Source organism: Solanum lycopersicum, chromosome 9 (assembly GCF_036512215.1).
Source record: "Solanum lycopersicum chromosome 9, SLM_r2.1".
Lineage (NCBI taxonomy): Eukaryota > Viridiplantae > Streptophyta > Magnoliopsida > Solanales > Solanaceae > Solanum > Solanum lycopersicum.
In genome coordinates this window covers 63435521-63448373 of record NC_090808.1, presented here as the reverse complement: position 1 = coordinate 63448373, position 12853 = coordinate 63435521, and the positions used below count along the sequence as shown (strand labels likewise).

General features: G+C 36.6%; 1 protein-coding gene across 4 annotated transcripts; it reads left to right on the top strand.

Moving 5' to 3' along the window:
• The first annotated feature begins 379 nt into the window (after positions 1-379).
• On the top strand, positions 380-12837 carry LOC101264065 (nodulin homeobox). Of its 4 annotated transcripts, none has more exons than XM_004247428.5 (18): positions 380-559; positions 753-872; positions 1697-1822; positions 1932-2090; positions 2917-3000; positions 3088-3207; positions 3339-3557; positions 4443-4574; positions 4703-4798; positions 5862-6023; positions 7124-7415; positions 7492-7614; positions 7692-7761; positions 8024-8081; positions 10475-10996; positions 11093-11127; positions 11612-12165; positions 12389-12837. In XM_004247428.5, the coding sequence occupies exons 2-17, from the start codon at positions 798-800 to the stop codon at positions 12141-12143; spliced, it is 2805 nt and encodes a 934-aa protein (XP_004247476.1). In that variant the 5' UTR covers positions 380-559; positions 753-797; the 3' UTR covers positions 12144-12165; positions 12389-12837. The 4 variants fall into 4 exon arrangements, with proteins under 4 accessions (XP_004247476.1, XP_010326615.1, XP_069145216.1 ...); XM_010328313.4 differs by having other exon boundaries at positions 384-559; positions 7480-7614; XM_069289115.1 differs by lacking the exon at positions 5862-6023 and having other exon boundaries at positions 420-559.
• Positions 12838-12853: the final 16 nt, after the last annotated feature.

Below are 12853 nucleotides of genomic sequence, written 5' to 3'. Positions count from 1 at the left end.
TGGTTAAAGTTATAAATAATATACTACGAGAAGTAAATAATCTATTTGATTTCTACGTAGACGATTCACAATTTTTTTTAAGCTTGCTTTACTATATGAAACATTGATATGATTCTGAACTAATGATTTATGAATATAAGAATATGCAAGAATAACAAATAATGAGGAAGATACTATAAAATTATTGCTTACTAAAATAGTAAATAATGCATGAACGTCATTAAGTATTTAAATATGAAACTTATAAAATAATTATTTTGGATTCGTCTATAGAAATAAATAAAGCTTATGTTATTATTATATCAAACAATGCAATGTAATAAATAAAATATTTGGATTTAAATTTATAATAAATACTTTTCTTTGATAGAATTTTAATATGCATCTTAAATTAATCAGAAAGTGACAACAATATATTGATTTAACAGTCAACTGAGATAATATATAAATCGAAGAGCATAAATCTTACAGTAATTAGAAGAATTAGTCATTAGTGTGAACTCCATTTTCTTCTTCCACAGACACAAGCTACTTCACTGGTGAAATTCGAGAAGCTCAGGTTTCGTTGCTCTTTAATTTTTTTCTGATTTTGGGTGTGATTTTTTTCTTTTATTTTGTTGAGTTTGTGATATTTATACTGGTTAGGCATTTGGGGTTGTTTAACCCCTTTTGATTTGGTACAATTTTGGTGTTATTTAGTTGTATTTGAGAGTTTTGGGAAGAATTTTAACCCTATTGGTACCCTTTTGCAGTTGGGTTGGAGCATTCTGGTTTCTTCAGTTTGGGGGATTTCAACTATGAGGATTTTGAATGAAGAAGGAATATCATGCAGCACCGAGCTATTAAGCTCTACTGCAAAACCTATCGATCCTGTAAGTTGAAGAAAAAAAAAGGGGATTTATTTGTCCATGAAAACTGCGAGTAATTGAAAAGAAGTAGTAGTTTTTTTTTTTAAAGTGAAAATTGAAGGTGTGTTTCGCCATGAATACATATTGGAGTTGGTGTTGAGTTTTTGTGAGTAATTTGGACATTTTTCCGGAGTTGAACGCCCGAAAAAAGAAAAAAATTGCCACAGTTACAAACATGAACTTAATTTTTGATGCAGTAGCAGCTAACCTTTTTGATGTTTCTAAAGGGGCACTCACTGATATTGGTCTGTAAAGACTAAGGAGTATGAATGCGTGATAGTTAATAGGGAGGAAGATGGGAAAATTTAATTGCAAAAGATAAGAAGAGAGAAGTTAATATTCCCGAAGGAACAGTTTCTATTTTGTATGTATGTATGTATGTTTTTTTTTTGAGTGTGCGTGTGTGCGTGTTTACTGTTTTGAAATGTTTTGCCAATTTAATGGAATTAGAAAGAGGGAAACATCTGTTGCATGCTTAAAAATAGTGAATGTAGTTGCATTTTATTCACCAGCATTGAATCCAGCGAAATAAATGTCTGCGTTTCTGATGCTTATATATGTCGAGTGCTATCAGATTGATTGTGTAATGGGTTTTGGATAAGTAGAAGTAAGATGGAATATGCATTGGAAATTTGGAATGAAATGAACATATAAAAAACAGAATGGATATGGAGGATTCACATTGCCAACCCCAACTGGTTTGGGATTGCGATCCATATGACCACTTATCAACTGTTCAGCTGTGCTCTATCGTGCATGTTTATCTCATATATTTCTTTTGATAATAGGCACTTGACCTAATTTCAGCTGTGAAAGGACTACATGGTCTCAGCTCTCAGGAGCTGAGCAGGCTTATAAGAGAAGCTGAAAATAATATGCTTCAATACACACCTGAAAATGGGTTAAACATACAGGTTGAAACTCTTAATGGCCATGGCACTGTGTTATCTTCTTTATTATTCCATTTTGGTTAAATTATGTCTTTAGTCTTTTAGGCTTGCTGACACATTCTTATGTTTGAAGATTGATGTAGAAAGACTTGCAAGATATCTTGCTTTGCACCTTATTGCGGTGATTTTGGGATCGGAAGGAAATGCAGGCTTACTCAAATACTTGCTATCTGGTTTTCAACTGTTGCACTCCTTGGGTGATCTAGCATCACGCCATCCAAAAATAGAACAGGTGACACCTTATTATTTGTTTGTTTACTTATGTCATCAGCTACGCTGTTTTGTTTTACATGACTGTTAGGTAATACAAGAGCCGATTTGATGGTTGTTATATTATATTCTGTTGCTCCTCCCGTTCTCTTTGTGGGCAAATGGAGTGTTTGTGTTTCTCTATAACATTAATGTATTGGGATAAAAAAAGGAGAAAAAAAAAGGGAAGGTTGTCAAGCAAGATAATAGTAAAGAAATCATAAACAATTAGTAGTTTTTGTTGCTCATTTTACTGACACTATTACTAGTTGGGGAGTTACAGTTTTTCTTTGTTGACTGCAATTATCTTTACATTCGCAAATGTATTGAACAATATTGTGTTAAATATATAACATCTATATCATGTAAATTTAAGGAATCGATGTTTGGAGTTGCACCAAATGTAGATACCTCACGCCTTGTATTCTGAACTAATTATTTTATTTGGGATGGAAAGAGTCTATTTGAGCATGGTTTTGCAGCTGTCATGGATATGTTTGTTATATGTTGCTGTATTGAATGTTAGTTGTCTCGAGTTGCTGATCTTGTGACCTGCGAATTTATTTCTCTTCTCAAAAGGTTGCACTTTTGACATTCTACAGCTATATAATTAAGAAAGATAACTTAAATTTCCTATAAAATATATACACATACAATTCTTCTAAGCTGAATATTTGTGAGTGCACTTATACTTGTATATTTCCATTTTTCTTCATGTTGGTGAAAATGTGAGCAGGTCATGGACAATTTCCTATTGTATGTTGTGACAAAAAAAGGCTCATGCTGAAATCTGTATTTACTTGTTTCAGATATTGCTTGATGATGTGAAAGTATCAGAACAGCTGCTTGATCTAGTCTTCTATTCTCTAGTTGTTCTCTGTACTTACAGAAAGGTTGTTTTCCCCTCACCTAGATTTTCAATATTTGTATTTCTATGTTATCTGTGATGAGGACTGTTTAACACTATCTCATATTTTCAGGTTTCAAATGATATGGTTCTCTTGCATTCTACATTGGTTGCTTCCAGTCTCTACTTATTGACTGTCTGTATATCTTCACAATGGCTTGAGCTTGCTCAAGTTTTGCTTGCATATAACAAGGTTAATTTCTCTGTGTATGAATAATGAAAGTCTGTCACGTCGGATTAAAACAAGAGTGTGCTACGTGTATGCATCACTTTTGTATTTGATAGATTGTTCTGAGAGTGAGGAGCATCCTCTTTCTTTGGCAGGTAGATGTACTCATGGATTCTGCCTTTGCTGCTGTTACTGCTGATATCAAAATTCTGCAGAGGAATTTATCAGCTGATCATGCTCATTCCAGGCAGGCATATGGTCTTAAAGCTGAAGAAACTTTAAACCATCTCTGCCAGCAGTGCGAGGCTTCTCTACAGTTTCTTCAGTCACTATGTCAGCAGAAATTATTTCGGGAGCGACTTGTTAAGAATAAGGTTTTTCCCCAGAATTATATGGATATTTTACCTGAAACAAAAATGACTGCTGGAAACTTGGAAAAAGAATGGCTTTTATTGTTCAGGTTTAGCCTAAGTAGAGTGAATCTACAATTGTCTAATAGAGCCAAACATGATGCACAAATGAACCTGTCATTTTTTCCTGATGACGTGGTGTCTGGGCTAGCTTTCGCGCACCTTGACTAATTCTACGGGATACCTTCCACCAGCAACAAGTACTAGGTAACTCTGTCCACCAAGGCTAGGACAGATGGGAAGAATCACCTGTTGTTTTGTTTTGTCTCCGCTGAGTTTTGAACCTGAGACTCAGGGTTCTCAACCACTTCATTGACCACCATGCCACACCCTTGGTGCAATGATCCTGCTTTCTTTACTGAGCATCCTTGTCCCTTGACATGCTTTATGATATAGTGGATTATGGAATAAAGTTTCCTATCTCATGAGAACAATATGATATAAAAACAGAATAAAATCGACTAAATGTAACTACTGCAAGTTCAAGAGGGAGTAATGGATTACCTATCTTCAACTTCCTCTTGCTGTCTTGGTCCCAACTCATACTTCAACATTTATGTTATGTGTTTGCTGTGTTATCTCAGTTTTCCGAATATTTTCTGTTCCTTTTTTGCTTTTACAGCACTATGAAGCTATTTACCAGCATATAAAACTGATTGAGGTCTGGTAGTAGTAGTTGCTCAAAACTGATTTTCTTGGCATTTATTGTGATGAGTTCTGTTCATAATTCGTGCAAGCATTTGAAGTCTTCAATGTGTTTCTTAACTGTCTTATGTGATTAAAAAGATTTCTTATTTTAACTTTGTGTGTTTTCTTCTTAGTGAATTGAGTGTTCTTAATCAATGGCAGGAGTTGAGCAGCAAAGGCAGAGTTCTTCTGTTGGCACAAGTTGTCTTGCGCTTAGACGTATCTCCCTTAGTTACTGTATCCTCCTCGATTGTTGCTGCTGTATCAAGATTGAAATCTAAAGTATTAACTATTGTAAGTCCAACTGGTAGTGGGATCTTCTGCTGTTCTTATTGCTCAAGGCTTTGTGAATTTTTCTGAGAACAGTTAGTATAAGCTTTTTTTTTTGTAGGAATGAATTTTAATGCACCATTTTTCTGCAGTTATTGAATCTTTGTGAAGCAGATAGTCTATCTTACTTGGATGAAGTTGCCAGCACTCCTGCAAGCCTTGATTTAGCAAAATCTATTGCTCTTGAGGTCTGTCTCTAGACGCTGTTTTTTTCTCTCTTTTCAAGTTGCTACCCAGGGGGTGAATTATTTAGTGTGAGACAGACAATTTTTCTTTTTGATGATTCACTATTGGGTGTGACCAGTGGATCTTTTGGTTCTCGCATGGCCCGTTATTGACTAACTATTCTTGATTTATAGAAGAATGACAGATTTATCTTCTCTTCCCCTAATCAAAACTCGTCGCACTGACTTGTATTGTCCTTGTGGCTATCAACTGACCACTGTGATAAAACCAAGATATGATTGTTAAATTAATTTTCATATCATGTATGCAGACACAAAGTAGACAATAAACCACACTAACTGATATTGCTGTAGAAACTCAACCTCATTCATTTTCAGTTTATCTTGTTCGCATGGACACTACCTGTTCTTATGTTAGTTATAACCTTAACTTTTGCAAGACCGGATTGACGGAAGTCATTAATAAGTCAAGAAAACTAGAGACTAAACAATTTTATAAATTACATACCGGTAAAGATAAAGTTTAAGTCAATGGCCCTTTGGAGCAATAAAAGGTTCCCAATCCTCCTTAATGTGAAGAGGTGACCATGTCGTGGAAACTCCAGGATACCTAAATTTTTTGATTTTATAAATATGGGTTGATTTTTTGTTGATGAATCATGTGCACTCTATCTTAAAGAAAATCCAGCATAAGGGGGGTTACAAAGGAGACAACTGATTGGGGATGACATTATATAGGAAAGGGTATTTACAGATAGGATAAAGGAATCACTCATTGTTAAATGGCATGAGGTGGGCACTGCCCCTGCTTGTGATGGAAAGACAACTTACGGAAATCACTTTGAAAGCTCAACAGTTTCCACCAGTAAAAAAAAATAGCTGCTTTAAGAGGTTAAAATAACTCAATTTAGATACTGTATGTTATATCCTGCTGGATGCTTGTTAAGATGTAAATAGTCTCGAACTGCATGCTAGTGTATCAGTCTATACTTCTACTTATCTTTGTAGTTGGAAATTTGAATTTATCAAAGCAGACAGCTCGTTTGATGCAATTTTGTTAGTCTAGGTTCTTAATTTACTGAAGAAAATGTTCGGAATGGATGTCCAGCAATCTGTCGCTCCATCAGACAAAATTTATCCAAAAGGACAGTTACAACTCAATGCAATGCGGCTAGCTGACATCTTCTCTGACGACTCAAATTTTCGGTCATTTATCACCACTCACTTTGTAAGAAGATACTTTTTCCCTATAATAGTTGCTAAAGGATTTTCCTGTAACGCAATTGCCTATTTTTGGAAATTCTGCATCATGTCCATGACATCAACAACATACCCAGTGAAATCCCACAAGTGGACAAGTGGGGTCGGGGATGGTAGAGTGTACGCAGACCTTGCCACTATGAGAACTGCTCTGTCCTTCCCTTTGATCGTATTCAGTGAAATAAATCTCCCATATTGATCAACCTTTAGGGATAGAAAAATATTTGTAGAATAACCCTGCATCTCCAAGCTTTGTGGTTCTTTCCCCTGAAGGCTGAAGATTCACTGAGCCTTTTGCAGATCCAAATGAGTGCCCCTGTACTCAGTACCATCCATCTCAAATGGTACCTAGCATTTTCTACCCAGTCGTACCGTGTTTACCCTCTGGATCTTGCCTCCGTGATGTCGTAGGATTTCCCCCCTGCTCGAAAGTAAATTCTGTTTTCCATAGAAATGAAGGAAGAGTCTTAACTGAAAGGGAAAAAAAAGGAGAATGGAGATCTCTGGCGGAGGAAGTCCATCGGAAAAGAAATTTCAAAGTGCAGAAGGAACTTCAAAAAAGGACCTCAAAACCTGTGCCTGAGAACATCTCTTGACTTCTGTCTATAGTTGTGTTTTCTGTTGGAGGAGGATCCCTGCTAGTATTTGGTGGACCATACGGAAGGAGAGAAATGAGAGATGTTTTGAGAATAGGAACAACAACCTGCAGGAAGTTAAGCTTAAAAGTATTTTGTTGTTCTGCTTTTGGTATACAAATGTCTACTCCAATGAAACTGAGTCAATCATAGATGTTGTAGGATCCATTTAGATTTGGTCCAGTTTTTTGGATAGATTATACTTCCTATCTGCTTTTGTAAATATGGTTTTTCAGTACTACCTAAGTACTATTTGAAATACAAATGTTACCAGTTTCAAAAAATAATTGTGTTTTCTGTTCAAGAACGAAGTTATCTCTCTCTTTTTTTTCTTTATATATATATAAAATATATGTTTTTTTTATTTTCCATGGCTATTCTTATCTCCCAAGAGATCCAATTTTCAAATTTACCTTGTTATGCATTCCTTCAGACTGAAATTTTGACGGGAATCTTTTCTGTCACGCATGGAGAGTTCCTTTCTACTTGGTGCTCATCTGACCTTCCAATACGTGAAGAAGATGCTACTTTGGAATATGACCCTTTTGCTGCAGCTGGATGGGTATTGGATTTGTTTCCATTTTCTGATCAGTTAAATGCAATGAGTACAGAGTCAACTTTTGTTCCTTCCAATGTACCTAGACTGTCTTATCCACATCAAAGAACATCGTTGTTGGTCAAAGTATTAGCAAATCTCCACTGTTTTGTTCCTGATATCTGCAAAGGTATAAATTCTTGACTCTCTTGATGTATAGTGCTGCTACCTGTTTATTTGCTAAATCATACTAGTTCTGATTGCAGAGGAGAAGGATCTTTTTCTTAACAAGTTTGTTCAGTGTTTGAGAACAGAAGTTTCTAATACCTCAGAAGGTTTTATAACATTTTCTGATCCTCAAAAAGCAGCTACCGTTAGGCGAAACCTTGGTAAGCATCGCTATTTTGAAGCATGTCTTCCAGTTTTAAGTTATGTGCTTTGCCATTGACTTACTTGTGCCTGGTAGGTTCCTTGTTAAGTCACGCAGAGTCCCTGATACCTACTTTTCTGAATGAGGAGGACGTGCAGCTTTTAAGGTGACTAAGAATCTGGCTTCCTTCTTATTCTCACATTTGAACCTTAAAGTTTCCATCTTGTATGATTTTCTTTGTGGTTGCCGTGTTCCGTAACTGCAACATCATGCTCACTATGGTACCATGTGTTGCTTGATTCATTAGACTCAACGGCAGCATCTTCTATAGAAGGCTCTGCATCTTGTAAAAAGATTATGCAAGAAACACAATTTAATCATTTTCTTTTCTAATATTTAATATTAATGTTGCCACATTTTTTCTGAAGGGTGTTCATCACACAGTTAGAATCTCTGGTTACTCCGTTCACAGAAAACCGAGTTCAGGTAAATCCTCTAATACTCTTTATTTTTTTCTCATTTGGTAAATCTGTTAAAACTTTTAGAGAATGATTGAGTCTGGTGATGAACATACGACTTACCCACAAACGCATCCACAACAAAATCCTTTTTTCCCCTATTTATAGTACTGCATTACTTATTTACTGGACTCTTGCCGTGGAGCATTCACCAGCCCTTAGTAATCTTGTTGATATTGTCATTTTGTCCTAATTCAATGTGATATTGAACTAAGCTTCTGGATAAAATTTAGGGAAGCATGTTTGAGGAATTCTTGTCTTGTAACAAGCTGTTAAAACCTAGTCTTAGAAGATTATTAGGTGTATTCTGGATTTTCAATTGGTTTAATCCAATCTCACCTGCCTGCTGTATTTCTTGTTGAATTTATTGTATTCTTTGGATTAAATGTGACTTATTTTATAATTAAGCAAATGTCACATTAATTCTTAATTAAGTAGTGCAATATTTGATCAATTCTGTCACTAGAAAGTGGCGTGCATAAAGATGACTAATTAGCTATAATCTTGTAGGAACATAGAGTAGTATTCTTTTAAATCAAATATATTATAAACAAATAATATATAAGTTATGAGATAAAGTTATAAACAAATAACTAACAAGTTGGGAGCTTAAGGTTTAAACAAAATAATCGTTAAGTTGGGAGATTAAGTTCTAAACAAATAATCAATAAGTTGGGAGATTATTAAGTTTTACAAAGTTGGGAAATTTTGAAGAGGGGAATAGAGTTGTGCCGAAGTTGTTGCTTATGTGAGCAGTTTGCTGAGACAATTAGCCATTCCTTCCTTCCCAGTGGCATACCCACCTTTGGCTGAGGGGTGTCAAACGACATCCCTTCGTCGGAAAATTACTTCAATTTTGGTTTAGTAAATACATATGTAAGCATTGACACCTCTTGAAATCATGGGTTCTAGTCATTCTAGCATAATTATACTTGTTACTACAACCATTGACACTGCTTAATAACAATCTTGAGTCCGCTACTGTTCCTACCAGTTTCAGAGGTATAAGCTGGACTGTTCCTGAAAGAACAGGACAAGCACTAGAAAGTTGGAATTTGGAGGGCAATGGAAGCATAGAGAAGAGCAGATTGAGAATTGTCCCAGCAGTTATTTGGTGGACCATATGGAAAGAAAGTCCATTGCACAAGATTAATATGAAGTGCATTATCACTTTTTGCTATTGGTGTAGTTCAGAGTATGTAGGTGATCCTGTGGCTATTGTAGACATCCTAGGATCCTTATAAGATGAGGGAGAATCTAGTGATAGTTTTGCTTTTTCTTTATGTTTTTGTTTGGTAGGCACACTCCTGTGGTATAGGATATGTTGTAATGTTTTGGTTACCAGCTCTGAGCTGATGATTGATATACAAAACGTTACCTTTATCATAAAATGTTATACAAAGTTGGTCTTCGTTTGGTGACATGATGTGCACCTGGACTGTTTTGTGGAAAAATTGGTAGGGAGAAACTCCCTCTTTGAGATAATGCATTTTACTGTTTCACACTTTCACTTCTTTAAAAATATTTCTAGGTTCTAACATACATAAAATTGTGGTTCAAGGATATGGGTTCACTTCGTTTAAATAGTTCTAGGGAACCTCTGCTGCTCCTTACTCATTATCCTTGAAAGGTTGCTAGTTTTGGCTAGACGAAGAGAATAACGACAACATGGGATCCTGACTATTTCTGCTTTGCAACTCTATCTGGCAGAACTGTTAGAGAGCACCTAGTTGGAATGTTGGACATTTTAAATCTTTGTGATCCTTCTTTTCTAGAGGGTTGTGTCGCTGTAAACTTGGAGTCGTTGTTTATCATACAGTAACATTGTGACAAAATTGGTGCCAGACACACATGCTGAGGGAGAGGAGCAGTTGGCCCGAGGAGGGGGAAGTATTGTTGTTTATTCTTTGGGAAATGGCTGTATGCACATTAGTTTCGGTGAGAGGAGGAAAGCAGTGGTTGTCTACTTTGGGTGATATGGTCATATATATGCGCATAATTTTACCGTCTGGCAAAGAGATAAGAAGTTGTCTATGCAATCATGCAGGTCTCCTCAATAATCTGGAATTCTCTTGGGGAGAAAATAATGAATATGAATTTTAGTTCTCAAAACAAAATAAAATAATGAATATGAATTTCTTGTGAACCAAACATGATTGTTCCTGCATAATATGACCACTTTGTTAGCAGAAATAGATATTTTGCTGGCAAGTGACTCAATCAACTGAAGGATACTGTTAAATTGGACATAATGATGGCTTGAAGTTTATTTTACCAATTTATTCTAGTGGGCTTTTGTTATCTTTCTTTAATTGGCTTAAATTTGATTTATAGGAACGAATTAATTTTTTTTTTCTCCAGGAGGCTCAGAACCTGGGGGGATACTTGCCCCCTCAACTCAGGGAAGTATCCCTGGGTCTTAACAACAGAAGTGCAAACTCTAGGGAGGACATACTGGATAATTCATCTCTGCAAAGATTGAACCAACTCAATTCCAGGACCAATGACGCAGGTCAATCAGGTGAGGCTGGGACAAAAGGTGAAATGATAGAACACGAAAGATTTATAGCTACATGTATAGAGATGAAGGATATTGAGACTCAGAATGTGGAAACAAGTGGGTCAGATTCCAGCTCCACGCGAAGTAGGCACCCAACAGATCAAGTTGGGAAAGTTGAGCAAATAAATTGCAATGGTCCTGGAGAGGTTAGAGAAGACGAAACAGTTGAAGCTCAGCATGAAGAGAAGCAACAAAGGAAACGGAAGCGGACCATAATGAATGATAAGCAGATATCACTGGTCGAGAAGGCCCTTATGGGGGAGCCTGATATGCAGCGAAATAAAAACTTATTAGAAAAGTGGGCTGTAAAATTAAGTGATCATGTATGTCACAAGCCCCATGCACTTTGTTTTTGTTTCTGCTCTTTTCTATCAACTAATTAGTCTTTTCTCCCTAATATGTTCCTGCTTTGTTTCCAGGGATCAGAGGTTACAAAATCACAGCTCAAGAATTGGTAAGGCGATATTTCTTTTATTTTCTTAACAACTTTAAATAGTTTATCTAGATCTATTCTACTGTCAGAAGGGTGTGGGTCTAAATATGTTTATTACGAGGCTAAATGATTTATTCTTTTTAGTTTATACACCTGTGTACTGCTTTCCCATATGAGTGTCAGCATCCATGAAAGCCCAAGTTACTGTTACACCTCCTATTATCTTGTGAAAGATAGATGTCAGTCCAATGGCATGTTGAGTCGACAAAATTATCTAAGAGCCTATCAGAGTTCTACTGGTGTATCGAACTGCAACTTTGTTTTGCTGCATGTACTCCTATCTAATAAGTGTGCCGTTTATTGAGAAAATGCACGAATAAGTCACTTATTCTCCGAGAGATAACAAAAGAAAAGAAGACATACAAATAGGTTTCAATCTGATTTAATGAGGTATGTCTCTATCTTGTCGTCATGCTGAAGAATCATTTCCATTTTGAACACACAGGCTAAACAATCGGAAAGCAAGGTTAGCTCGTGCTGCAAAGGATGGGCGTGTGTTGTCTGAAGGGGATAGTCTTGACAAACAAGGTGGGTTGCTCACTCTGCTACCTTGTGGCTCACCTGGAAGTCCTGTCGAGGATGTTGGTATCCTCTCTGCTGCTAGAGAAAATGCACCGAGGCTAACTGGCCTGGCACCGAGCAGCACTTGTCTTACAGAAAACACAACCGCTGTGCCTGCAGCTTCATCAGAACCGGCAGTGTGTGTGGCAGGGGATTATGTTGTGCTTATAAACGAGAAAGCAGAAGAGATAGGAAGAGGAAAGGTATGTCAAGTCAGTGGCAAGTGGTATCAAAGGGACCTGGAGGAGCTAGGGACCTGTGTCGTGGATATTATTGATCTCAAGGTTGAGAGGTCTGCTAAGCTTCCTTACCCATCAGAATTAACTGGAACATCATTTGATCAAGCTGAAAGAAAATTTGGTTTCATGCGAGTCTTGTGGCAGTCCAGCAAACTACTTGTGTTGCCTGCTCGGTGAATAAATAGTACCTAAGTTCTGTGTAAGAATTACTCAACTCTTCTCTGTTGCCTCTTGAAACTTCTTGCCAAACTTGTTTGATTGTGTATAGATAACTAAAGCGAACACCCATTACAATGTTTACCTACTAGGTTCATGTTCCAGGTACTTCAAAAAAACGAAAGCTGGGAGTGTGTTTTTTCTAGATTTTGTTTTAATTGTCTATATCATTCTTCAGCTGGTAAAGCCTTTCTGTATCATTACAGATTGATAGTTCCTGAGGAAGATTCGAGGTTTACAAGTTGGGCGGGCCTATGAAGATTGTGTAGGGTCTTACAATTGTATCTTCCCCATGCTGTCACTGTGCAGGCCATTATATCTGATTCTCTTGATCTGGAAAACTATCCAGTCCTAACTGAGAGGTGTTACTATCCTGGTGTGTCTTGTTGGGGCCGTCAGATTTCTCGGGATAGTCCCCATCCTACCGTGCATGATGCAAACCTTGATGTTTAGGATGTACAAGACCCAGATTCTGAAAGACTAGTCTCAGTCATTTGCTACCTGTACATTGTGGAGGTTTAGGATGTACAAGATTACTATTTACTGTTCTCATGCAACATCTTGTATTACTTAATATGGTAAATTAGAAAAACAGGATGATTTTGTCACATAATTTGACCTTACAAAACAGTGTTTATTTGTTTCTTTTACTCTAGTTTGAATTGCTCATT